The 24,201-nt window shown below is 46.1% G+C and overlaps 1 protein-coding gene and 1 pseudogene across 3 annotated transcripts in view; one reads left to right on the forward strand and one right to left on the reverse strand.

The window, feature by feature from the left end:
• Positions 1–24,201, reverse strand: part of XPNPEP1 (X-prolyl aminopeptidase 1) — a 77,294-nt gene that overhangs the window by 39,988 nt on the left and 13,105 nt on the right. For all 3 annotated transcript variants that reach the window (XM_089660696.1, XM_089660695.1, XM_089660694.1), the window contains exons 3-10: positions 23,065–23,128; positions 13,096–13,200; positions 12,351–12,443; positions 10,686–10,829; positions 7,362–7,457; positions 3,232–3,313; positions 1,126–1,336; positions 934–1,023 (exon numbers count right to left, since the gene is read on the reverse strand). In XM_089660696.1, coding sequence (XP_089516822.1) covers positions 934–1,023; positions 1,126–1,336; positions 3,232–3,313; positions 7,362–7,457; positions 10,686–10,829; positions 12,351–12,443; positions 13,096–13,200; positions 23,065–23,128 — 885 coding nt within the window. The remainder of the gene's footprint in view (positions 1–933; positions 1,024–1,125; positions 1,337–3,231; positions 3,314–7,361; positions 7,458–10,685; positions 10,830–12,350; positions 12,444–13,095; positions 13,201–23,064; positions 23,129–24,201) is intronic.
• Positions 17,881–17,984, forward strand: LOC149437728 (U2 spliceosomal RNA; annotated as a pseudogene).

The following is a 24,201-nucleotide window of genomic DNA, read 5'->3' on the forward strand; positions in this document are numbered from 1 at the left end:
AACATCCCTCAACACTTGATCCTAACATCCCTCAACACTTGATCCTAACATCCCTCAACACTTGATCCTAACATCCCTCAACACTTGATCCTAACATCCCTCAACACTTGATCCTAACATCCCTCAACACTTGATCCTAACATTCCTCAACACTTGATCCTAACATTCCTCAACACTTGTTCCTAACATCCCTCAACACTTGTTCCTAACATCCCTCAACACTTGTTCCTAACATCCCTCAACACTTGTTCCTAACATCCCTCAACACTTGATCCTAACATCCCTCAACACTTGATCCTAACATCCCTCAACACTTGTTCCTAACATCCCTCAACACTTGTTCCTAACATTCCTCAACACTTGTTCCTAACATCCCTCAACACTTGATCCTAACATCCCTCAACACTTGATCCTAACATCCCTCAACACTTGATCCTAACATCCCTCAAAACTTGTTCCTAACATCCCTCAACACTTGTTCCTAACATTCCTCAACACTTGTTCCTAACACAACACTTGTTCCTAACATTCCTCAACACTTGATCCTAACATTCCTCAACACTTGATCCTAACATCCCTCAACACTTGATCCTAACATTCATCAACACTTGATCCTAACATTCCTCAACACTTGTTCCTAACATTCCTCAACACTTGTTCCTAACATTCCTCAACACTTGTTCCTAACATCCCTCAACACTTGTTCCTAACATCCCTCAACACTTGTTCCTAACATCCCTCAACACTTGTTCCTAACATCCCTCAACACTTGATCCTAACATTCCTCAACACTTGTTCCTAACATCCCTCAACACTTGTTCCTAACATTCCTCAACACTTGTTCCTAACATTCCTCAACACTTGATCCTAACATTCCTCAACACTTGTTCCTAACAGTACATTTAATAACAGAAAGACTGAAGAAAGACTTACATGGGCTCTCCGCATTCCTTCAATCTCCGCAGAGTTCTTCACAGCCTTAGCCAGACATATCGGCGTGTACTGAGACAAGTACCTTTGAGTCTATCAAACACATTAAACAAATACACAATTATTATTAAGCAGGGAGGTTATAGATAAGGGACAGTCGCCCATTCATATGACCTTGTTGAATATAGGGGGTACCTTGGGAATAGCTTCGGATAATGCATAGCTGGCCTTGTCACTAATCCACACCTTCTCCTTGGGGGAGAGCCCAGCGCAAACACCCTGCAGAGCGCTCAGTATGGACCCGTATGGCTCCAGCTGGATCCTGAACTCAGTGGCTGGAGAGCAGTCCAGCAGTAAGTGCGCCCTGACCGCTGGGTCAGCCAGGCGCTCACCATCAATGAAAAGCCTGTAAAAAACAAAAAGAGGGTTCAACATGGAACATGATTAAAAGAAGTACAGGCAAAGCTCTTCTGGCTGCACTTCTCCTGTAGATCAGAGGAGTGCAGGGTGTTCTGTACTCCTGTGACTCATTGTCGGCTGAAGCCCGCTGTCGGCTAACGTCACTCAGCCGGTCCCGGCTGGGGAAAGATCCCAACTTTAAAGTCGGGATCCACCTCAGAGCCTGGAGTGCAGCTGGCTCAGCCTCTCAGTGAGCCGCTCAGAGCCTGAGCCAGCAGGGCAGTGCAGACAGTAGGGACTAACAGTCCCGCTCTCTTCTCAGAGCGGCTATAAGAGCTCAGCAATCAGCAGGTCATGTGATTGCCGAGTTTTCACACTTCGAGCCGGCTGGAAGATTGGTCAAAGACACTATCCTGGTGTTAGGCTCCGTTCACACTAGCTTTGTCAGCAGGCGTCAGACAGGCGTTTGGGAAGCATGTTTAACACTTCTCAAACGCCTATGAAAATTCTGCACATGGCAGCACACAGTGCTGTTCACACTGAAGCATTAGTGTCGCGTCAAAACTGACACCTCATGTGGAGTTAGGAGGAGTTGACGCCTCCCATTCAAGTCTATGGGAATTTGATGGGGAATCTGATGCAAGGAGGAATTTGATGGGGAACCTGATGCAAGGCGGGGGAATTTGATGGGGAACCTGATGCAAGGCGGGGGAATTTGATGGGGAACCTGATGCAAGGCGGGGGAATTTGATGGGGAACCTGATGCAAGGCGGGGGAATTTGATGGGGAACCTGATGCAAGGCGGGGGAATTTGATGGGGAACCTGATGCAAGGCGGGGGAATTTGATGGGGAACCTGATGCAAGGCGGGGGAATTTGATGGGGAACCTGATGCAAGGCGGGGGAATTTGATGGGGAACCTGATGCAAGGCGGGGATATTTGATGGGGAACCTGATGCAAGGCGGGGATATTTGATGGGGAACCTGATGCAAGGCGGGGATATTTGATGGGGAACCTGATGCAAGGCGGGGATATTTGATGGGGAACCTGATGCAAGGCGGGGATATTTGATGGGGAACCTGATGCAAGGCGGGGGAATTTGATGGGGAACCTGATGCAAGGCGGGGGAATTTGATGGGGAACCTGATGCAAGGCGGGGGAATTTGATGGGGAACCTGATGCAAGGCGGGGGAATTTGATGGGGAATCTGATGCAAGGCGGAGGAATTTGATGGGGAACCTGATGCAAGGGGGGAATTTGATGGGGAACCTGATGCAAGGGGGGAATTTGATGGGGAACCTGATGCAAGGGGGGAATTTGATGGGGAACCTGATGTAAGGAGTAGATTCTGATGCAAAACTTTTGGTTTTGCAGCCCTTGCTGCAGTCGCTCACCTGATTGACTACAAAGTGACAATGCTGCAGTCTGATCACTGGAACACGGAAGACTGAAGAAATGCTTCCTGCTCCCTGCAGCAGACTGATGACATTATTTCAGCCTAGGCACTGGATGGGAACTCAAAGATCAGCTGTAAGAAGTAAAGCTGTCCATCTACTATTAGATTTCCTTCCTTCAGCCCGAGAGCTGAATAATTGAAGTTTACCAGATCCCTCCAACCACACTAAACAGCATAGATCGACAAATTGTATTCTGACAGTTTCTGGTGGCTCTAAGAATACCCAACCAGTGGCTGCATCTGATTGGATACCAGCAGGCTCAAGTCAATCAAATGATATGGCTTTTGTTGAATGAAGTAGGGCCTCCCGCTGAGCAAATTTTGAATGGTTCGTGATGAACTGCCTGCAATTCGCTTAGTGTATGACCTGCCTAAAACTTGTCTCCAAGTATAAAAAAAAAAAAAAAACGTAAAAACAAATAAAAAAAATCAAAGCTCAGTCTCACCTGATTGTCTCTGTTCCCACAATGGCATAAGCGAAGAATACCGGGTTATACTCCACATCAGAGCCTCTGAGATTAAACAGCCCTAATCAGAGAGAAGTGAACAAATGTTACAAATATCGATCAGGAGAGGCACACGAAATATACTAGTTTACGTCTATCAGGGTGCTTCTGTGCTGATCCGAGTCAAATTTCGGTTACTAGAACAGCAGCCTATTTACCAGCATCAATGCTTACTGGTTGGATATCCCTGGTCAACTCTACAACAGCAAAGGGTGCCAGACTCCAATCGCCTCTATGGCAGGGGTCCCCAAACTACGAACCAAGGGAGACATCCTGCCTGCAGCTAGAGACAGTGGCGTATCCTCACAGTGCATTGATTATTAAAGCAGAGCTCCACCCAAAAGGGGAAGTTCCGCTTTAAGGACTGCTCCCCCGCTCCCCATTAGGATTGGCACCTTTGGGGAGCGGGTACCTAAATTTGACAGATACCCGCTCCCACTTCAGATCCGATCGCCTAGGCCAGGGCTAGGCAACCTGTGGCTCTCTAGCTGTTGTGAACGACATTTCCCATGAGGCATTGCAAAGATTACAAAACTGACAGTTACAGCTATGACTTGCAGAGGCATGATGGGACTTTTAGTCCTGCGGCTCTCAGGTTGCCTACCCCTGGCCTAGGCGATCGGAAGCAGAAGGGGTCCTCCCTCCCTCCTTCCCTGTAGTCTTGTGGGACACATGACAGGTCCCAGAAGACTACAGGACCATTCACAAAGCGCAGCGCTTCTTGCGCATGCGCAGTGGGTACCCGGCTGTGAAGCCGCAAGCTATCACAGCTGGGTGCCCACACTGAAGATGCCGGCCTCCTGGAATACAGGACGGCCGGTGAAACGGGCTGCGGGGGACACACCGCGGGACCGAGGGACAGGTGAGTGGCTGTTTTATAAAAGTCAGCAGCTACAGTTTTTGTAGCTGCTGACTTATTTTTTGATAGGTTGAGTGGAACTCCGCTTTAAAGTGGTAGTAAATATCGCCTGGTGCATGTTCTCCCTGTGCCTGCGTGGGTTTCCTCCGGGTGCTCTGGTTTCCTCCCACATTCCAAAGACATGCTGGTAGGTTAATTGGCTCCTGTCTAAATTGTCCTAGTTTCATCCCTGGCCATGCGGGATCTCCAGCATGGTGGGGGTTGGGGAAAGACCTGGCAACCTACCCTGTAAAATAATTGCTAAGAGAATTCATAGAAAAATTCGCTTACGAGTGACAGTCCATGCAATCGCCAAGGGTTGGATACGACTGAATGCATAGATAGAAATATCGCCTGGACACTTTCTGCAGCCAGTGAAGTCCCTTGAGAGCTCTGTGCTACGACCGCGACCCCTGCGCTCATGTGCACTAGAGACGTGTTTGCGGCTCAACCATTCAAACGGACAGAGTCCATGAACCTGGAAGGAAGAGCGGGTGAAGATGGAAGCCCCAGCTGAGGTGACAGCACGCCAATGGAGGGCTTTGTATTAAGGCAAGTCTCATTATATGCGAGGCATACTAGCATATTATGATATTAACTTGCAGGGAGAAGGTTTTTTCTTTTCTTTTTTTATGCAATACTTTACGATCGATTTAAAGTGTTACTAAACCTACAACAGTAAAATCAGTCTGTATATGCAGTAAAGCTTGCTTGATATACTCACTGGGGAACCCAAGGCGCTCATCCTCCACATTTTGTAAAAAGGATGTTTGATCCTGTCTTCTCCAATCCTCCCCTTCTTCCACAGTTCCCAATCCATCAGCTGATAGTACAGAGCTCTAGGAGTCCCTGTGCACGTGCTCAGTTTGGTGTGTATTGCTAGAACTTTTTTTTTTTTCTTTGGGAGAGTGCATGTGATTGGCACATGGCCAATCAGCACAGTCTAGACCAGTGGTCAGCAAGCCGCGGCTCGCGAGCCACATGCGGCTCTTTACACATTTTAATGCGGCTCTTCTATGTGCCGGGCGCCCGCTCCCCTCCCTCCTCTCGGGCGGCCGCCCCAAAAGTCAGGACTCTGCAGCTAGCCCAGCAATGGGCAAACTACGGCCCGGCGGACCTTTTAATCCCGCGGAGCGTGGCAAACATTGGCTGTCAGGATGTAGGCGGGGCAGCGTGACGAACTCCTCTCCTCTCACAGTCCGCCCTGAATACCGGAACGCTGCGGGAACACGGCGAGAGGAACGCGCGGAGCAAAGGTAAGTGAATTGACACAATATGGGGAATGAATTACTATATGGGGGATGAATTACTATATGGGGGATGAATTTTCAATTTTAAAAATGTGGCTCTCAAAATAAATTTCAATCGTGGTTTTGGCGAGATTTGCCTCAGTTGAAAAAAAAAGGTTGCCCACCACTGGTCTAGACAGAGTGTCAGGGGTTATGCAGCCTCATAGGACAGCCAGAGGAAAATGAAAACTCCTCATACAAGTTTTAACCAGTGCTCGGCCGGACACTGATAGAAGTCACAACACTGCTATATACTGCTGATGAGAAAAGGTATTTAGCAGTTTATATTTATGAAAAGAATTGCAATTCCATGTTGTGTGTACTGTGGGAGAGCAGATATAGTGAATGCAGGGTCATGGGTTTAGTCCCTTATGGTGTCTACTTCTGATGCAAGAGGGGACTCTAATGCAGAACCTGATTTAAGGGGGGGGAAATCTGATGGGGAACCTGATGTAAGGGGGAGGAATTTGATGGGGAACCTGACACAAGGGGGGGAATTTGATGGGGAACCTGACACAAGGGGGGGAATTTGATGGGGAACCTGACGCAAGGGGGTGGAATTTGATGGGGAACCTGACGCAAGGGGGAGGAATTTGATGGGGAACCTGATGCAAGGGGGAGGAATTTGATGGGGAACCTGACGCAAGGGGGAGGAATTTGATGTGGAACCTGACGCAAGGGGGAGGAATTTGATGGGGAACCTGACGCAAGGGGGAGGAATTTGATGGGGAACCTGATGCAAGGGGGAGGAATTTGATGGGGAACCTGATGCAAGGGGGAGGAATTTGATGGGGAACCTGATGCAAGGGGGAGGAATTTGATGGGGAACCTGATGCAAGGGGGAGGAATTTGATGGGGAACCTGATGCAAGGGGGAGGAATTTGATGGGGAACCTGATGCAAGGGGGAGGAATTTGATGGGGAACCTGATGCAAGGGGGAGGAATTTGATGGGGAACCTGATGCAAGGGGGAGGAATTTGATGGGGAACCTGATGTAAGGGGGTGGAATTTGATGGGGAACCTGATGCAAGGGGGGAATTTGATGGAGAACCTGATGTAAGGGGGTGGAATTTGATGGGGAACCTGATGTAAGGGGGGGAATTTGATGGAGAACCTGATGCAAGGGGGTGGAATTTGATGGAGAACCTGATGCAAGGGGGTGGAATTTGATGGAGAACCTGATGTAAGGGGGTGGAATTTGATGGAGAACCTGATGTAAGGGGGTGGAATTTGATGGAGAACCTGATGTAAGGGGGTGGAATTTGATGGGGAACCTAAAGTAAGGGGGGGAGGGAGAATTTGATGGGGAACCTGATGCAAGGTGGGAGGGAGAATTTGATGGGGAACCTGATGCAAGGTGGGAGGGAGAATTTGATGGGGAACCTGATGTAAGGGGGTGGAATTTGATGGGGAACCTGATGCAAGGGGGGGGGGGGGGATTTGATGGGGAACCTGATGTAAGGAGTAGACTCTGATGCAAAAAACTTGATGTAAGGAGGGACTCTGATTGGGAACCTTAAGGGGGGGACTTTTTTAGTAAAATATATGTGACCTTCGTAAAGTTTGGAGACCCCTGCTCTAAGGTCTCCCTCCATGTGAATGTACAGCGAATGCTGATTATTAACTGTACACTCAACCTTACAATATCATAAAACATTTAATAAAAGAGAATTTATACAAAAAAGGAAGGGGGGGGAGGGGATTTTGAACTGTAGACTCTACTCACTAAATAGGTATTTTTTTTATGAGATTTGATTTGTATTTAATACTGCCTGCACTGATATTAGGCATCAGCCTCTGACAGCAGCGACAGTACTGCTCGGAGATCCTGTGTGTATTCCTAGTAAGATCCACCATATGACAATGGGACAAACGTCTCTTACATGCAACCTCATCCAGTGCAGTCAGGACAATCCATGAAGCTTTTCTCTCCGCCATCTTGGCCCGAAGTGCCGCGATTTTATCCTGCCACGACACACCTGTAATAACAGCGTAACATTTCTTAGTATAAGATTGTTTTGTCCTGTGTGAGAGACATCAAGGAGGGTGTTCCATCATCGCCAGCAGACGTGTTCCAGAATCATCAGATCACAGGCAAAACAGAATCAGGTCTAAAACTAGCCATAAATGTATCAAAATTCAGCTGGTTCAACAGGGACCGGTCAAATTTTGATCCATGTATTGGCACCCTGCTTGTACAGAAGTCGATCTACTGATCGACTTCTGTACAATCAGCCTGTCTTGCTTTTCTCGATCGATCAGTGCTATAGCTAGGGGAACTGATCATTGTATTGTGATGGTGGGGAAAGCTCCCCTCCATCAGAACACAATAGCACAGTGGAAGGATTCCCCCAACCATATAGAATGTCTGGATGGGGAATCGGATCATTTTTTTCATTCAAGCCTCTGAGCTGCTTTAGAGTAGGTACCGCAATGTACCTGCCATTTCATTTATTACCCAGAGAGCTCTTTGAGCCCTGATGAAACTGGATTTCACGGTGTTGCTAAAGGCTTGAATTCCCTTACTTCATGGCCAGGCGTCATCCCCTGTCCAATAGCAGCATCCTTATTGGCCACTGGAGCCCTCCCATTGGACAGAGGAATGTCAGGCAGGCAGGGCATAGCCCTAATTAGATTGCACAGTTATTAGACATGATTTACAGTTTATCTAAACCCAAGAACAAACACTGAATACATTGCTGCTTACCAGTCCTTAGGACGTACTTTTGATTTTCTGATGGTGAGGATATTGTTTTGCAAGTACGGGAAAAAAAAAATGTTTATCCTGCTAGAAATCCATTGTCATTGTAACTTCCCATGAACCGAGCAATTATTTCAGAAAAAAAAAAAATGTGTTGACTATTTTCTGGTAAACTACAAAGCAAAGCTCTCTGAGAAGAGGTGTTTGCAGTCAAGATCAGGATGGCAAAGCTGCTCCTCCATAGATCCAGTACAGTGAGCGTTGTCACCTCAGTACAGGAAGTGTGTTACTGTCAGGATCACCAGGTGAAAGCAGCCACCACATCTCTCTCCTCGTCTCCTTTCCCTTCCGTTCTTACCCACCTCTCCTCCTTTCTCTATTCAAACCGCTTGCCATTGTGAGCATTATAATAAATACTCCCTCCGGGGCTGTGTATTCCAGTGTACGCTCTACAGACCACCATACCCCGGGGCATCATAGCCGCGACGTGCAGAGAGGTCTGGAGGAGTGGTCAGGATATTCATGAATATTTCAAGGATATTTCATTCCTGAAAAGGTGAACTTAATCTTTAACCCCTTGACGCCGACGTCACACAAATATGCGGCCTCATGGAACTGGGCTTTTTTCCGTGAGGCCGCATATTTGGTACCTGTCTTTGTGCTGGGAGTGCGCCGCACTGCGCTCTCCCAGCACAAAGACCGCGGTGTCACCGAGAGCCCCGGGTCCCATTCTAACAATCCGGGACGCCCTATTCTGGGTCACATGATCGCTGTGATAGCCTCTGATTGGCTATCACAGTGATCAGTCGCTGTGCAGCCCGGCCCCCTTGTTTTTTTCTCTCTCTGTGAATGGAGGAGAGATACATTGTATCTAAGTCCTGGTGTAGAGAGAAATTTTTTTTTAAAAAAAGTAAAAAAAAAAGAGAAATTTTAACTACTTCCTGTCCAGCCGTTGTATATAAACGGACGTACAGTGGCAGTGAAGGGTCGGGTGGCTTTCCGGGCACCCTGCTTGTGCGCGCTCCCGGATCCAGTGCCCGCTGTGTCCTGCGGACACAGTGAAACACCGATCGTCGGATGGGACCTCTGTGAGAGGTCCCGATCATGTGATCATCGATTGGCCAATCAGTGATCACATGCAGAATGGTAAGCAAGATATCACTTGTGACATCATTGCTTACTATGTGTGAAATCTGTGAATGATCACAGAGGTCACATGGTACAAGGCTATTCACAACAGACTTGTACCATCTGACAAGCTGTGACCAATCACAGCTCACTCAGTAGTTCTCAATGGCTGCAAGAATGCAGCCAGAGAGAAGGAGAAATGATTGCATTTACAGCCTTTATGGGTGTAAAAAAAAAGAAAAAAAAAAATCTTCATCACCCTCCACAAGTAGTACAGTGTCACCATGGCGACACTGTACTGCTAGGGTGACAGTATGTTAAAAAATATATATATAAAAAATATAAAAAATAAAAATGTAAAAAAAAAAAGTTTAAAAATTAGAATTTTCGGTTATAAACTAATTTGGGTTATTTGTTTTTTTACTAAAAAGATAACGGAATAAATTTTGGCCAAGATTTATGATGAAATACTATTTATTTGCAAAATTATTTAAGAAAAAACACTTTTTTTCAAAATTTGTGGACTTTTTCATTTATATAGCAAAAAAATAAAAATCCCAGTGGTGAATAAATACCACCAAAATAAAGGTTTATCTGTCTCAAAAAAATTCATACGGGTACAGTGTTGCATGACCGCGCAATTGTCGTTCAAAGTGTGATAGCACTGAAAGCTGAAAATTGGCCTGGACAGGAAGGGGGTAAAAGTGTCCGAACTGGAAGTGGTTAATAAAGAAAAGAAAAAAAATAAAGAAAAAATACCTAGATCAAGAATTGATCTAGTTCAGTGCCAGGGTTATTGTTTGGGTCAAATCTCAGGATTTAAAAAAAAATTGTTATCAGTGTCAGTTAGTGTTAACGTCAGTGTGTTTTAGGTAAAAAAAAAAAAAAAGCCAAAAACAAAATGCGCACTATTGTTTTTGGGCTGTACTACGGGTGCAAACAACAAACATACACATATATGGTGTCACTGTGATCGTCAAGAGCTGGAAAATTTATTTTGGGTTGTTCTTTGGTGGTAGGTTATGGTAGTAACAAGAAACACACAGCTAAATTAAAAAAAAAAAAAAAAAAAGATTTTTTTTTTTTTTTTTACTATTTTGGGCCAGTTTTCCTTTCGTAATAAAAAAAACAAAACAAAAACAAAACATCAGGAGATATCCAATACCATTTACCACCAAATGAAAGCCCAATCTGTCCTGAAAAAAACGCGGTATAATTCACCGGGATGTACAAAGTAGTTGTGATGATAGGTACGGTTTTACTAACACGAGCCAACGTTGCAAAATTGTGCTTAGGCATTTAGATTTGTTTTCCCTTAGGCGTGAAGGTGTTAAGCTCAGTGGCCTGGCATTGGAATAGTGAAGTTGGCAGCACGAACCTGTGTAGTTCAGACCCAGTGTGATCAGTGGCTGGCACGGCCTTGCCGGGCGGTCCGTCCAGATGGCGTCTATGAGATTTTCCTGCACAGGCATGAGGAGGTGCCCAGCGTTCTTCAATGCTATGGACATACTCTTCCACTGGTCTAAAAAAGAAAAAAGTCAAAAAAACAATATGCCTGCAATGTTCCTTTGAAGCTCCTCCCACATCCATGTTAAAAGGACACTCCACTATGGATATAAACTGGAGGAAATGTTTTGCTTCCTGAAGCTTCAATCTTATTCATAAGCTTTTATTTTACATACTGTGAAGTTAAATAGTAATCTCTCCAACAGTGACATTCTAGTGTCTGATGAAAAGATAAAAACACATAAACCTATTATATCAGTCACCGACTGTATGTGTGAGATCCTTGCACTGAGTTCCCAGGTCTGTACACCTGCTGTGCCCATTGTGGGGTTCCCACCACTCCTGTACAGAGTTCCTGGCTCCAGACAGCTTATGTGCCCATTATGAGGGGTTCCCACCATGCCTGCACGGAGTTCCCAGATCTGCACAACTGCTGTGCCCATTATTAGGAGTTTCAACCACACTTAATTTCCGGGTCTGTACACCTGCTGAGCCCATTAGACAGGGCTCCCACCATCTATGTGCCGAGTTCCCGGGTCTGTACACCTGCTGCTTCCATAATGAGGGGTTTCTGCTATTCCTGCACCGAGTTCCCAGGTCTGTACACTTGCTGCATCCCATATAAGGGGTATCCACCATCCCTGTGCTGAGTTCCCGGGTCTGTACACCTGCTGTACCCATTATGAGGGGTTCCCACTATTCCTGTGCTGAGTTCCCAAGTTTGTACACCCGCTGTACCCATTATGAGGGGTTCCCACTATTCCTGTGCCGAGTTCCCAAGTCTGTACACCTGCTGTGCCCATTATGAGGGGTTCCCGCAATTCCTGCGCCAAGTTCCCAGGTCTGTACACCCGCTGTGCCCATTATGAGGGGTTCCCGCAATTCCTGCGCCAAGTTCCCAGGTCTGTACACCTGCTACGTGCATTATGAGGGGTTCCCGCTATTCCAACACAGAGTTCCCAGGTATGTACACCTGCTAAGTCCATTATGAGGGGTTCCCACCATCCCTGTGCCGAGTTCCCGGGTTTGTACCCCGCTGTGCCCATTATGAGGGGTTCCCACCATTTATGTGCGGAGTTCCCGGGTCTGTACACCTGCTGTGTCCATTATGAGGGGTTCCCGCTATTCCTGCACGGAGTTCCCAGGTCTGTACAACTGCTGCACCCATTATGAGGGGTTCCCACCATCCCTTTTCTGTGTTCCTGAATCTGCACACCTACTGCACACATTACTGGGGGTTCCCATCATCCCTGTGTGGAGTTACTGAATCTGCAGATTATTATGGGTTCCCACCATCCCTGTTCTGTGCTCCTGAATCTGCACACCAGCTTCACACATTATTGGGGATTCCACCATCCCTGTGGGGAGTTATCAGGTAAAAAAACACAACTTTTATTTCAGTCACCTGCCAGCAAGTCATTGGATGCCAAAGGGCAAAACAAAAATCCCCAGTCTAGAAGAGTGCCAAGCCTGCTACTGGTAGGAGGAGGGTCTGCACTAACCTGTGACATTCGGTTGCAATAGCAAAACATGTTACCTGTCTGAATAATAAAGGGATCCACGCCGACCCGTGAGCCTTCAGGAAGCACACTGATTAGCCAGTCCTCCTGTGTGGGGGTGTCCTTTAAACCTGTCACAAGAAAGAAAATGTGTATGTCTAGCCAAAATTTTGTGGGTCTTTTTTTTTGGGGGGGGGGGGTTCGGTATAGTTTAAAAGGATTAGAACACCAGCATTTCCTGCTCTTCAGGGGGCTTTGTGGGCACTTGTTTTGTGGCCCTCTGACAGTAACCACATGTTAACACACAGAAAAAAAAAAAAAAAACCACAAACACAACAAACCAACAAAAAAAGAACAACAAACCAACAAAACAAAAAAAAACCAAAAAAAGAAAAAAACACAAAACAAAACAACAAAACAAAAAACAACAAACCAACAAAACAAATACAACAACAAACCAACAAAACAAAAACAACAAGCCAACAAAACAAAAACAACAAACCAACAAAACACAAAAAAAAAAAAAAAAAAAAACACACAAAAAAAAAAAAAAAAAACACAGGCTGGTCGTCCCCGAATCAACTGATGGATCCACTTGAGTACAATCAGCCTGTCCATACATGGATCGAAATTCAGCCGATCCCATATGACCAGCTTAAACCTCAGGACTAGACAAATCCTTTGGCAGGTATAACAGCTCCTGTATACGTTGATCTGTGTATTTAGTGGTTTTCCTGGAGTACAACTTTAGTCTGAGATGTAGTGTGCGGGGATCCACCTCACCCATCTTCATTAGCGTCCAGTTGCTGTCCATCTGCTGAGCAGCCTGCAAGAAGTAACGTCCGTCCGTCCACATAGCCGCGCTCTGCTCGGTCACTATTGCTGTCCCTGCAAACAGAAGAAAAAAAACAAACAAAAAAAAAAAAAGAATTTAGTTAAAAGAGCCACCCATAATGAAGGAAATGACATCAGCCGAGGACAGTTTTTGCAACTTTAGCAATCATTCTCAGGACACGGATTAGACCTACTGGGGGTCACATAGTTAGTCTGGCTGAAAAAAGACAAAAGTCCATCCAGTTCAACCAAAAAAAAAACAAATTATAATCCTACACCCACAGTTGATCCAGAGGAAGGAAAAAAAAAACCCAGCAAAGCATGATCCAATTTGCTCCTGCTGGGAAAAAAATTCCATCCTGATCCCCCGAGAGACAATCGGATATTCCCTGGATCAACTTTACCTATAAATGTTATATCCAGTTATATTCTGTGTATCCAAGAAAGAAGCCAGGACTTTCCTACAGCAATCCACTGAGCTGGCCAGAACCAACTCTGGAGGGAGTCTATTCCACTCACAGCACTAGACGTACAGAAGATCCATAGAGCACCATTGCAACTGTCACTTATTTAAAGATGAATTCCAGGTATGGCAATTTTTACACAGCTATGGACTAATGTACGTACACTGACCGGCCAGTGTATTAGGTACACCTTGCTGGGGATGGGAGAGAGGGACTCCAACCCTAGTGACGCCACTGGATACACAGCATAAACTTTTTTTTTCTTTTCTTTAAACTTGTTTGTTAAAACCTTCTCTAAATATGGTTTCTGTACACACACATATATATATATATATATATATATATATATATATATATACATACACATACATACATACATATACATATATATATATATATATATATATATATATATATATATATATATACATATAATGCTACCACCTCCCCCTCTGTTGGGGTCCCTCAAGGCTCCATCCTCGGGCCCCTTCTCTTCTCCATCTACACCTCCTCCCTTGGCCAACTCATACTCTCTCACGGCTTCAACTACCACCTCTATGCCGATGACACACAAATCTATCTCTCAACCCCCCACCTCACCCCCTCGGTCTCCGCCCGAATCACACACCTACTGAGCGACATATCAGACTGGATGTCGCTCCACTTCCCTAAACTGAACCTCTCCAAAACCGAGCTCCTTGTCTTCCCCCCAGCCCGGACACCACCCCCCATTGACTTCTCCGTCACATCCAACAACGCCACCATCAAACCCGCCCCGCAGGCCAGAGTACTTGGTGTCATTCTGGACTCCAACCTATCCTTCCAGCCCCAAGTCCAATCACTAACAAACTCGTGCAGACTCCACCTCCACAACATTGCCAAAATCCGCACGTTCCTAACCCCAGAAACCACTAAACAGCTCATCCACTCCCTCATCATATCACGACTCGACTACTGCAACTCCCTCCTCACTGGCCTGCCTCGCCACTGGGTATCCCCGCTTCAGTCCATCCTAAATACGGCTGCCAGACTCATTCACTTTTCCAACCGCTCCATCTCCGCCACCCCCCTCTGCCAATCCCTCCACTGGCTTCCGATTGTGCAACGGATCAAATTCAAAATCCTAACACTGACGTACAAAGCCGTCCACCATACTGCCCCGAACTACATCACTGACCTAATATCCAAGTACCGCCCAGCACGCACACTCCGCTCCTCACAAGACCTCCTTCTCTCTAGTTCCCTGGTCTCCTCCTCCCATGCCCGCCTCCAGGACTTCTCCAGGGTGTCACCCATCCTCTGGAACTCCCTGCCCCAACCCATCAGATTATCACCTACTCTCCTCTCCTTTAGGCGCACCCTGAAAACCCACCTCTTCAGGGAAGCCTACCCCACCCCCTGCTAACTTGCCGACCTCCTCCACTCTTCCTACCACCCCATCCCCCACAGCTATCTCCTCCTGTGCCACCATCCCCTCCCTCCTAGATTGTAAGCTCGAAAGAGCAGGGCCCTCGATCCCCTCATGTTTTGCATTGTATTGGTATTGTTCTGTCACATGTTCTGTCCCCCTTTGTAATGTACAGCGCTGAGCGAACTATCGGCGCTTTATAAATACTGTATAATAATAATAACACTGTTCAACAGGTAAAAAGTTTTGGGCATAAAATTAGCTAATCTTACATAATTTTGGGGTGCTGAAAATGAAAATGACCCTAAAAAATGTTGATTGGCTCTAGTTTCCATGATATATTCACCCATCTAATGACGTAAGCCATTCAAAATTATGATGCAACTTCAGCTGCATATTGCGCAATTGATACTGGTGACCAATAGAAAATTGCATGTATACTGAGATGATGCAATATTAGCCTTTAATTGCATCACTTCACTGCATAAAAGCTGCAGTATCTGTAACTGATTGTAGTTGGACAGCGTCTTTACATTTCGTTTTATGCTTATATAGGCTACTCAGTAATGCCTCGAACTTGTGTGAATAAAGCAGATAATTTCTGCTATATCTGCGGTGAAATAACTTTTATCTCACAAAAAAGGAGGATAACAGGAATGATTAAGAAAGCCTACAACTTGTATTTTGGCTGCAAGATAGGAGACCAGGACAAGAGCTGGGCACCACATATATGCTGCAATTCTTGTGGGACGGCACTGGAGCAATGGTTGAATGGAAAAAAAGCATCTATGCCTTTCGCTGTGCCAATGATTTGGAGAGAGCCAACAGATCATGTTAGTAATTGTTACTTTTGTATGGTGCCTCCAATTGTAAAAGGGCTAAATAAGAAGAAAAAGTTATCTGTGCACTATCCAAATATTCCATCGGCAATACGTCCAGTTCCTCATGGAGAGGGGCTACCAATTCCTAAAGCACCAGAATCCTTCGTGGTTGAGTCAAGTGAGGAAGAACCTGAAGCGTGTAGTCACGTGCAGTTGTAAGAGATAGCCCTTTCCTCGAATACAAGAGAAAAGCCAAGAGAAGCAAAACCGACACAAACTGAAGACAAAACTAGTGAGAATCCTAAGTATTAAAATGATTCAACTTGGCTTATGGCTATAATTTTTCTTGGTAATCCTATGCAATATATTATGCCATTTAGGCTTTGTTATGTAGTCAATATCACTTGCTTTATATTTGTGGAAAGACATCTATCTATATAATTATTGTGCATTATGTAGTCATTACGCCTATAGTAGAAAACTTTCCATTTACAGAAAAACTAGAGCCAATTGACAAATTTCATTGTTATATTTGAACTCAGAATGTGAAATTCATTAAGAAATGGATCCTTTTGTTTCCAAAACTGGCAAAAAATAAAAATTTGTTGAACAGTGTAATATATATACATATTTTTTTTTTTCAAACTTGTTTGTTAAAACCTTATCTAAATACGGTTTTGGTATTTTTTTTTTTTATCATCAGGACAAGTAGGTTAGGATGGCGATTTCCTCCCTTGGACAAGTAGTCTTTTAAAAAATCTCCACACCCGTGACAGATGATTGATAGGTAACCCACAGCCTTTTATATAGCAGGCCATGGTTGAACTCCTCCAACTTTTATCTAAAGTGTATGGCATGAACCAGACAAGGCACATTCCCCTCCATCAGTGTACCACAAGGAATGGCGTACGAAGATGGGTCTATGTTATCAAAGACATTTCAATTCTAAAACTTTACGGCATGTGACAAAAGTTTACTAAAAAAAAAAAAAAGTTGACTTCCAAGAGTCAGCATTGTTCTGCTGCCAAAGTGGAAGCCTGAACAGGGTTCTAATCACCTTACACAATATTAACATTCGTCTGTCAGCACCTAGGAGACCGGGCCAGACGCCAACTTGATTTATAATTAGAACAAAAAATTTAATTAGTGGAAACAAATGCCAAAGCCATTTATTGTTCCGGAGGTCACCAATACAGAATTTCATACACTGGTCAGAAAGCCGGGGGCCAGACAAATGTATGTTCAGCCATCACGTAAAGGAACGTTAAAACCCCAGTCAGTTCTTTTGCCCTTCACTTCCTTTCTTGGAGACCCAACAGGAAGTGTGAGAACGTTTCGGGAAAGTGCTGCAAACACGAATCGCACTTGTGGTGCCATAAATTGTTAAGGGCACCCCAAACACAGCAGACGCCCAAAAAGGTTCTGGAGCTTCTTTGGCACACCCAAGTGCCTGTAATAATAGGACTAGCATCTGTCTTTGTGCAGCTGGGCATCCTAACAAAGTTCAATGGACGCATGCAGCAAAATTAAAGAAATGGAAATTAAAGAATCATTCCCCCTGAAGAAGCCATGTGACCGGTGGCGTAACGCGTAGGGGAGGGGCTTTGACGTCACAACGCTCGATGGTTCCACACTGACACCAGCTGGCAATATTAGGATTTCACCACTGAAAAAAATCTGGAGGACACATTTTGTGAACAAAGCGGTTTATATACAGAGTATATATGAGTGCAATATTTATTTTAGGTACTTATATAGGGTCATCAATTTACGCAGCGCTCTACATATATATTGTACATACACATCAGTCCCTAACCCTCAAGGGGCGTACAATCTAAGGTCCCTAACTTACATTCATACATACACATACTAGGGCCAATTTAGACAGGAGCTAATTCACCTACCAGCATGCCTTTGGAGTATGGGAGAAAACTGGAGTACCCGGAAGAAACCCATGCAGGCACAGGGAGAACATGCAAACTCCAGGCAGGAGGTGCCGTGGTTGGGATTCAAACCAACGACCCTAGTACTGCCAACACCAACCTCTTCTCGGCCTTTTGGCTAAGATCAAGTGTAGTATCTGTTCTTATCAGTGTCTAGTAGGGGTGCTCCACGGTCATTCTAGCTTTGCGGGGATGACTGTTTGTATAGCACCCCTGCTGGTATGATGGGGGTCTGGATGGCTATTACGGGGGGAACAGAACCCGGGATGCCCACACGTAGCTGGGGCCTGGTAGTAATTCCCCTTTGGAACGTCAGAAGGACCCAGTACCTCCTGATTTGGATGGATCTACCTTGTCTGGCCAGGGGTCGGGAAGGCAGAGAGTCCGCAAACCAGTGCCCCCTGAGTAGCCGCCTCAGGGGTGCCACTAGTAGCACCTGGGTGCGGGACCCCGCTGTGTGAAAATGGCACAAGGTCACTTGTTTTCAAACTTTTTCTGCACAGCGCCCTTAGGACCAGGCCTTTTGGCTAGGACCAGGGCAATTTTTGCTACAGGCCTCAGGCCTGGTCTGTGCACAATTTGGCACAACCACTTTTTTATTTTGTATTTATTTAATTTAACACCTCCCACGTTTTGTCACTTTTTCTTTACTTATGTGTGTGTTTCCTCACAGGATGGAGGGTGTGGGTCCTCGGGCCTGCCCTGAAGTCTAGGGGGAGGATGTGTGGCCTTTTGGTTCCTTCCTCCCCTGTCCCTAGGGGGTTTTCTCTTTGGGAGAGCCCCCTGACCAAGTACTGGGTGTCTGGCTTCGGCTGGACACAAGGAACGGTGGTCCACCAGGCCTTTTGGCCAAGAGGACCAAATGGGAACCTTGTCCCTGTCAGAAGCTTTGTGCCCGGGGGATCAGCGTAGTGGTCAATCCCCTTCAGGGGAAGAACAAAGCACACCCCTAAGTGCACTTTTTCGTGTGGTGTTTTGCACTTGCACTTTTTTTGTGAACACTTACAGGTTTTTTCGTTATAGTTGCACATTTGCAGACTTTAAAAAGAACCAACACCAATGATGGGGCACTATTCCCCCCACTGACACCAATGATGGGGCACTATTCCCCCCACTGACACCAATGATGGGGCACTATTCCCCCCACTGACACCAATGATGGGGCACTATTCCCCCCACTGACACCAATGATGGGGCACTATTCCCCCCACTGACACCAATGATGGGGCACTATTCCTCCCACTGACACCAATGATGGGGCACTATTCCTCCCACTGACACCAATGATGGGGCACTATTCCTCCCACTGACACCAATGATGGGGCACTATTCCTCCCACTGACACCAATGATGGGGCACTATTCCTCCCACTGACACCAACGATGGGGCACTATTCCTCCCACTGACACCAACGATGGGGCACTATTCCTCCCACTGACACCAACGATGGGGCAAAATTCTTTCCAACACTGATAAAGGGGCATTATTTCCCCCACCAATGCCAATGACGGGGCACTATTCCTCCTCCTAATGACCACAGGTGCTATATAATGTTTTCCCTCCACTGACAACTAAGCCTGGAGGCACAGTTTACTCCCACGCACGGACACTGGGCCATTTTCTACTCCCACAGGACACAGTCCAGCCCTCCTAAAGCCTGAAGTACAGTACACTGGCCCTTTGTTAAGAAAGTTTGGCCCCCCCCCCCCCCCCGCCTTCAGAGATCTCAGCTGGTCTAATAAAATACAAGTTTAATATAAAGTGCAAGGAACACCCTAGTCCTTGTATGACTCTGCAAGCTAATTAAGGTGTCAGCGGTCCGCCGCACACAGACGCCGAGGTTTTGCAATGTGGCGCCACATTTTGCTGCTAGTACTAAAACTCAGACAAGCATGGAAAGCAGAATCCGCGAGTAGATTTATCATAGCGTGGGATAATGAGGCCCACGCCGTAAATTCTAAAGACTAATAATAGCCAGCTACAACCGTGAAAGCAGACCTAAAACGTCCACAAAGAGCTGTTTACTAGACCCCCAGAGTGATGTGTTCCTGTCCGCCCCCCCCACCGACGGGGGTTCCCACTATGAATTTCTAAGTATATATTCCTAATTAAGGCATAACCAGACAATGAAACGCCTAAAGTTCTAAGCTCCATTTTTAAAGGGTCAGTCCATCCAAGACGGTTAATGAGGAATCTGCCAAGTATGGTTTACTTCTAAACAGACCGCATAACACCAATGTCATTTCAGTGCAGGTAAACCTATCAGGGTCAAGTTCTGGTCGGCCTTAACCCCTTGCCCTCCAGAGGATTTACCCCCCTTCCTGACCAGGTCATTTTTTGCGATACAGCGCTGCGTTACTTTAACTGACAATTGTGCGGTCATGCAACGCTGCACCAAAATGAAATTTACGTCTTTTTCCCCCCACAAACGGAGCTTTCTTTCGGTGGTATTTGATTGCCTGTGCAGTTTTTATTTTTTGAGCTATAAGCAAAAAAAAAAGACTGACAATTTTGAGAAAAAAAACAATATTTTTGACTTTTTGCTATTAAACATGTCCAGTAAAAAAATTAAAAAAATCTAATTTAGTCACAAATTTAGGCCAAAATGTATTCTGCGACATGTCTTTGCTAAAAAAAATTCCAATACGTGTACATTAATTGTTTCACGTGAAAGTTATAGCGTTTACAAATGGCGGTATAGATACTGGAATTTATTTTTTTTACTAGTAATAGCGACTTATAGTGGGTCTGCGGGGGGCATTTTGACACTGAGGGGAACTGACTTGGTGTCACCGACATCCCCAGTGACACAAATACAGTGATCAGTGCTAATAAAAAGCGCTGACACTGTATTAATGGGACTGGGCAGGGAGGAGTTCACATGATCGACCAGATCAAAGGCTTAACTGTGTGCTGTGTGTGCGCTTTCCTCTGTAAGTACACTGCTTTGTATGGCTCTGCTATGCAGAGCCATACAAAGCAGTGTGCAGGAGCTAACAGGGGACAGATCTGTGTTGTTTATATACAGGTCTCTCCCCCAGAGATACTCAGTGTGCCGGCGGGCCGCCCGTGCCGCCCTGTCGTAGTTTCTGCTATAGGGCGTCAGGGAAGCAGTTAAAGTGATTAAAAAAAAATAGGAAGAGGTGAACTGACAGTGTACACCTACCCACCTCCCCAGTCCCTAGTATACTTACCTCTGTGGATGATTACCTTTCACTGCCCAAGCAGCCGATGCAGGGGACTGGGGATTTGAAAGCCGTCTCTATGCCGTCTGGGCCATTCCAATTCAGTGCACACTGAGAGGCCTCCTTCCTTAGCCGAGGTCAGCTAGAGAAGGAGACAACACACGAGCGCATTTTGAACAGCCCAGATGGCCGAACGGCAGGGGATGAGCTCAGCTAAAGGAGCAAGAGCGCAGTTTGAGAGCCCCAAAGCAGCAGCTACTGAGCTCAGCTGGAACAGGGAGATGCACTTCACCGAACGGGCGCATTATTGTGATGTTCAACCAAGTGCTGTCAATAGCAGGACAGAGGGGGATGAGGGGCCAGCAGTTTCTCTGGAGAGGACCCCCAACAGCTGCACCTGTAATGGGAGGACTTTCACCATTTACAACAAGAGGAGCTCTGATATGTACTATTCTTTGGATACAGAGGTGCATAGAGGGGTTTATGGAACAACTTGGGAAATTACACTTTAACCACTTAAAGTGTTTGTAAAGACTCAAAGTTTATTACCTTCATGCACTCTATGAATGAAGGTAAAAAACCTTCTCTGTGCGCATCCCCCCCAGCCCCCCAAATACTCACCAAAGCCCCCTCTCAGCCAAGACTCCAGTGCCCTTCGCTGTATTATCTCGGGACTCCCCCTCCTCAGTGGCTGAGACAGAAGTGCGAGCCCTCCCACTGCTGTCAATCACAGCCAGTGAGCCAATGAAAAGAGAGGAGGTGGCTCTGTGTGAGTGTGAGTGGGCACATGGAGCAGCGGATGCCCCCAAAGCAAGCTGCTTGCTGTGGGGGCAACTGACAGGAGGGAGCGCCTGCAGGGGTCCCACGGTTTTATAACCGTTTTACAAACGTTAAGAACCACACCACAAACGCCTGTGCATTTTTGGTGCAGTTTTCAATGTTTTTAAACCACGAAAAGGGAGTTTTGGGAGTATTTTTAACACTTGTAAAATGCCCATACTGAAGCTCATTAATGCCTGTCTAATGCCCATACTAATGCTATAGGAGCGTTTTTGAAGAGTTAGAAATTTAGTCAAGTGTGAACAAGCCCTAAGAGTTCCCTACACTGGAACTAGGGGCCAAGCCGAACCTCTGAAAAACATCCCCACACCATAATCCCCCCTCCACCAAAAACTTTACACTTGGCCCAATGCAGTCAGGCAAGTACCATTCTCCTGGCAACCACCAAACCCAGACACGTCCATTGGATTGCCGGAGAAGTGTGATTGGTCACTCCAGAGAACACGTCTCCACTGCTCTAAAGTCCAGTGGCGTCGTGCTTTACACCACTGCATCCGACGCTTTGCATTGCACTTAGTGATGTAAGGCTTGGATGCAGCTGCTCGGCCATGGAAACCCATTCTTGTTGTGCTAATCTGAAGTCCATATGAAGTTTGGAGGTCTTTAGCTATTGACTCTGCAGACAGTTGGCGACTTCTGCGCACTTCAGCATGCGCTGACCCTGCTCTGTCATGTGACGTGGCCTACCACTTGGTGGCTGAGTTGCTGTTGTTCCCAGTTGCTTCCACTTTGTTATAATCCCACTAATATTTAGTAGCCAGGAAATGTCACGGATGGACTTATTGCACAGGTGACAACCTATCACGGGACCACGCTTGGAGTCACTGAGCTCCTGGGAGCCACCCATTCTTTCACAAATGTTTGTAGAAGCAGTCTGCATGCCTAGGGGCTTGATTGTATACACCTGTGGCCATGGAGGGGATTTGGAGGGGTGTCCCAACACTTTTGGCAATATCAATATTTGTAATATATATATATATATATATATATATATATATATATACACACACACACACACACACACAAAGACAAGAGAACATACAAACTTTATGCACCCAGAGACTTGGTGGGAACTGAAGCCAGGACCATGAAGATACCAGAGTGTAGCGCTGATGATGACGACATTCACATCCATGCAGACATGGAGAGCTTTCATCCCAAATCATCAATAAATAATGCAGTACCTGGTTAGACCTGACATAAGGATAAACCGAAATATAGTCACATTTTGGGACAAACATCCATCACCGCACTCACCTGCGGAGCCGTTGAATCCGGATATAAATTCCCGTCTGCAGTCACATGGGGCGATGTACTCGCTCTGTAAATCAATGGCAACGCACACAATTAAATGAAGACACACACTGCATTGTACAGAGCAGGGCTTAAAATTTCCAGTCCTGAGCTACTAGCCAGGCCTTAAGAGTTACTCGCCACCAACAAACACACACAAACAGAGACACCTGTACACAGACATGTACACACACACACACAGAGACATGTACACACACACACAGAAATATGTACACACACACACAGAGACATGTATATATACACACAGACAGACACATGTATACACACACAGGCACGTAGACACGCATACACACAGATACATGTACATACACAGAAATACACACGCACAAACACATGTACGTACAAACACACACACATACATGTACATACACGCAGACACATGTACAGAAACACATGTACATACATAGACACACATGCGCACGCTGTTAAGTGCTCTCTTCTCTCCCCTGAAGCCACCACTGGCTGACAGAGGATCATGTGACCAGAGTGAGCTGAAATTAGGTAGGGGCGCACACACACACTATAAAAAGTTGCAGTACTTCGTTGTTCACTCACAGATCCGGGTACTGCACTCTAGGGGGAGGCAGAGAGCACAGCACACACTCCTTGCTTTGCTTTCACTGCGCTCAGCTATTGAGCAGTCTGACGGCTCCCAGTGCCAATGACAGATCCGGCCTGAGCTCCGAGCCTGCTCAGCAAGATGGCCCTGGGGGGGACACTCGTCCCCACCATAATTTCCACTCGCCATTGGCAAGCAGGCGAGTGGAAATTTCAAGGCCTGGTATAGAGTGCACACATGAAGGACATGTCCACAGCCACAATTAGGATATTCATGAAACATGGAGTACAAAAACATGGAGTACAGGTTCACTTTAAAGAGACCCTGTCACCTTACCCCTTTGGAGTCTCTTTAAGGCCTACCACCATCCACCTTATATTCACCTTCACAGCGCACCCCCATCGCTTCTGCAGCAGCGGCAGAATACCTGGTGACATCACACCTCCACTTATGTGACTGTGTTTGGATCTAACAACTGACCACCAGGCCTTAGCACCGCATCACGGGAGAGAAATCGCATG

This window comes from Staurois parvus, unplaced genomic scaffold (genome assembly GCF_062004578.1).
Source record: "Staurois parvus isolate SC_StPar_1 unplaced genomic scaffold, SC_StPar_1.0 ptg001263l, whole genome shotgun sequence".
Classification (NCBI taxonomy): domain Eukaryota; kingdom Metazoa; phylum Chordata; class Amphibia; order Anura; family Ranidae; genus Staurois; species Staurois parvus.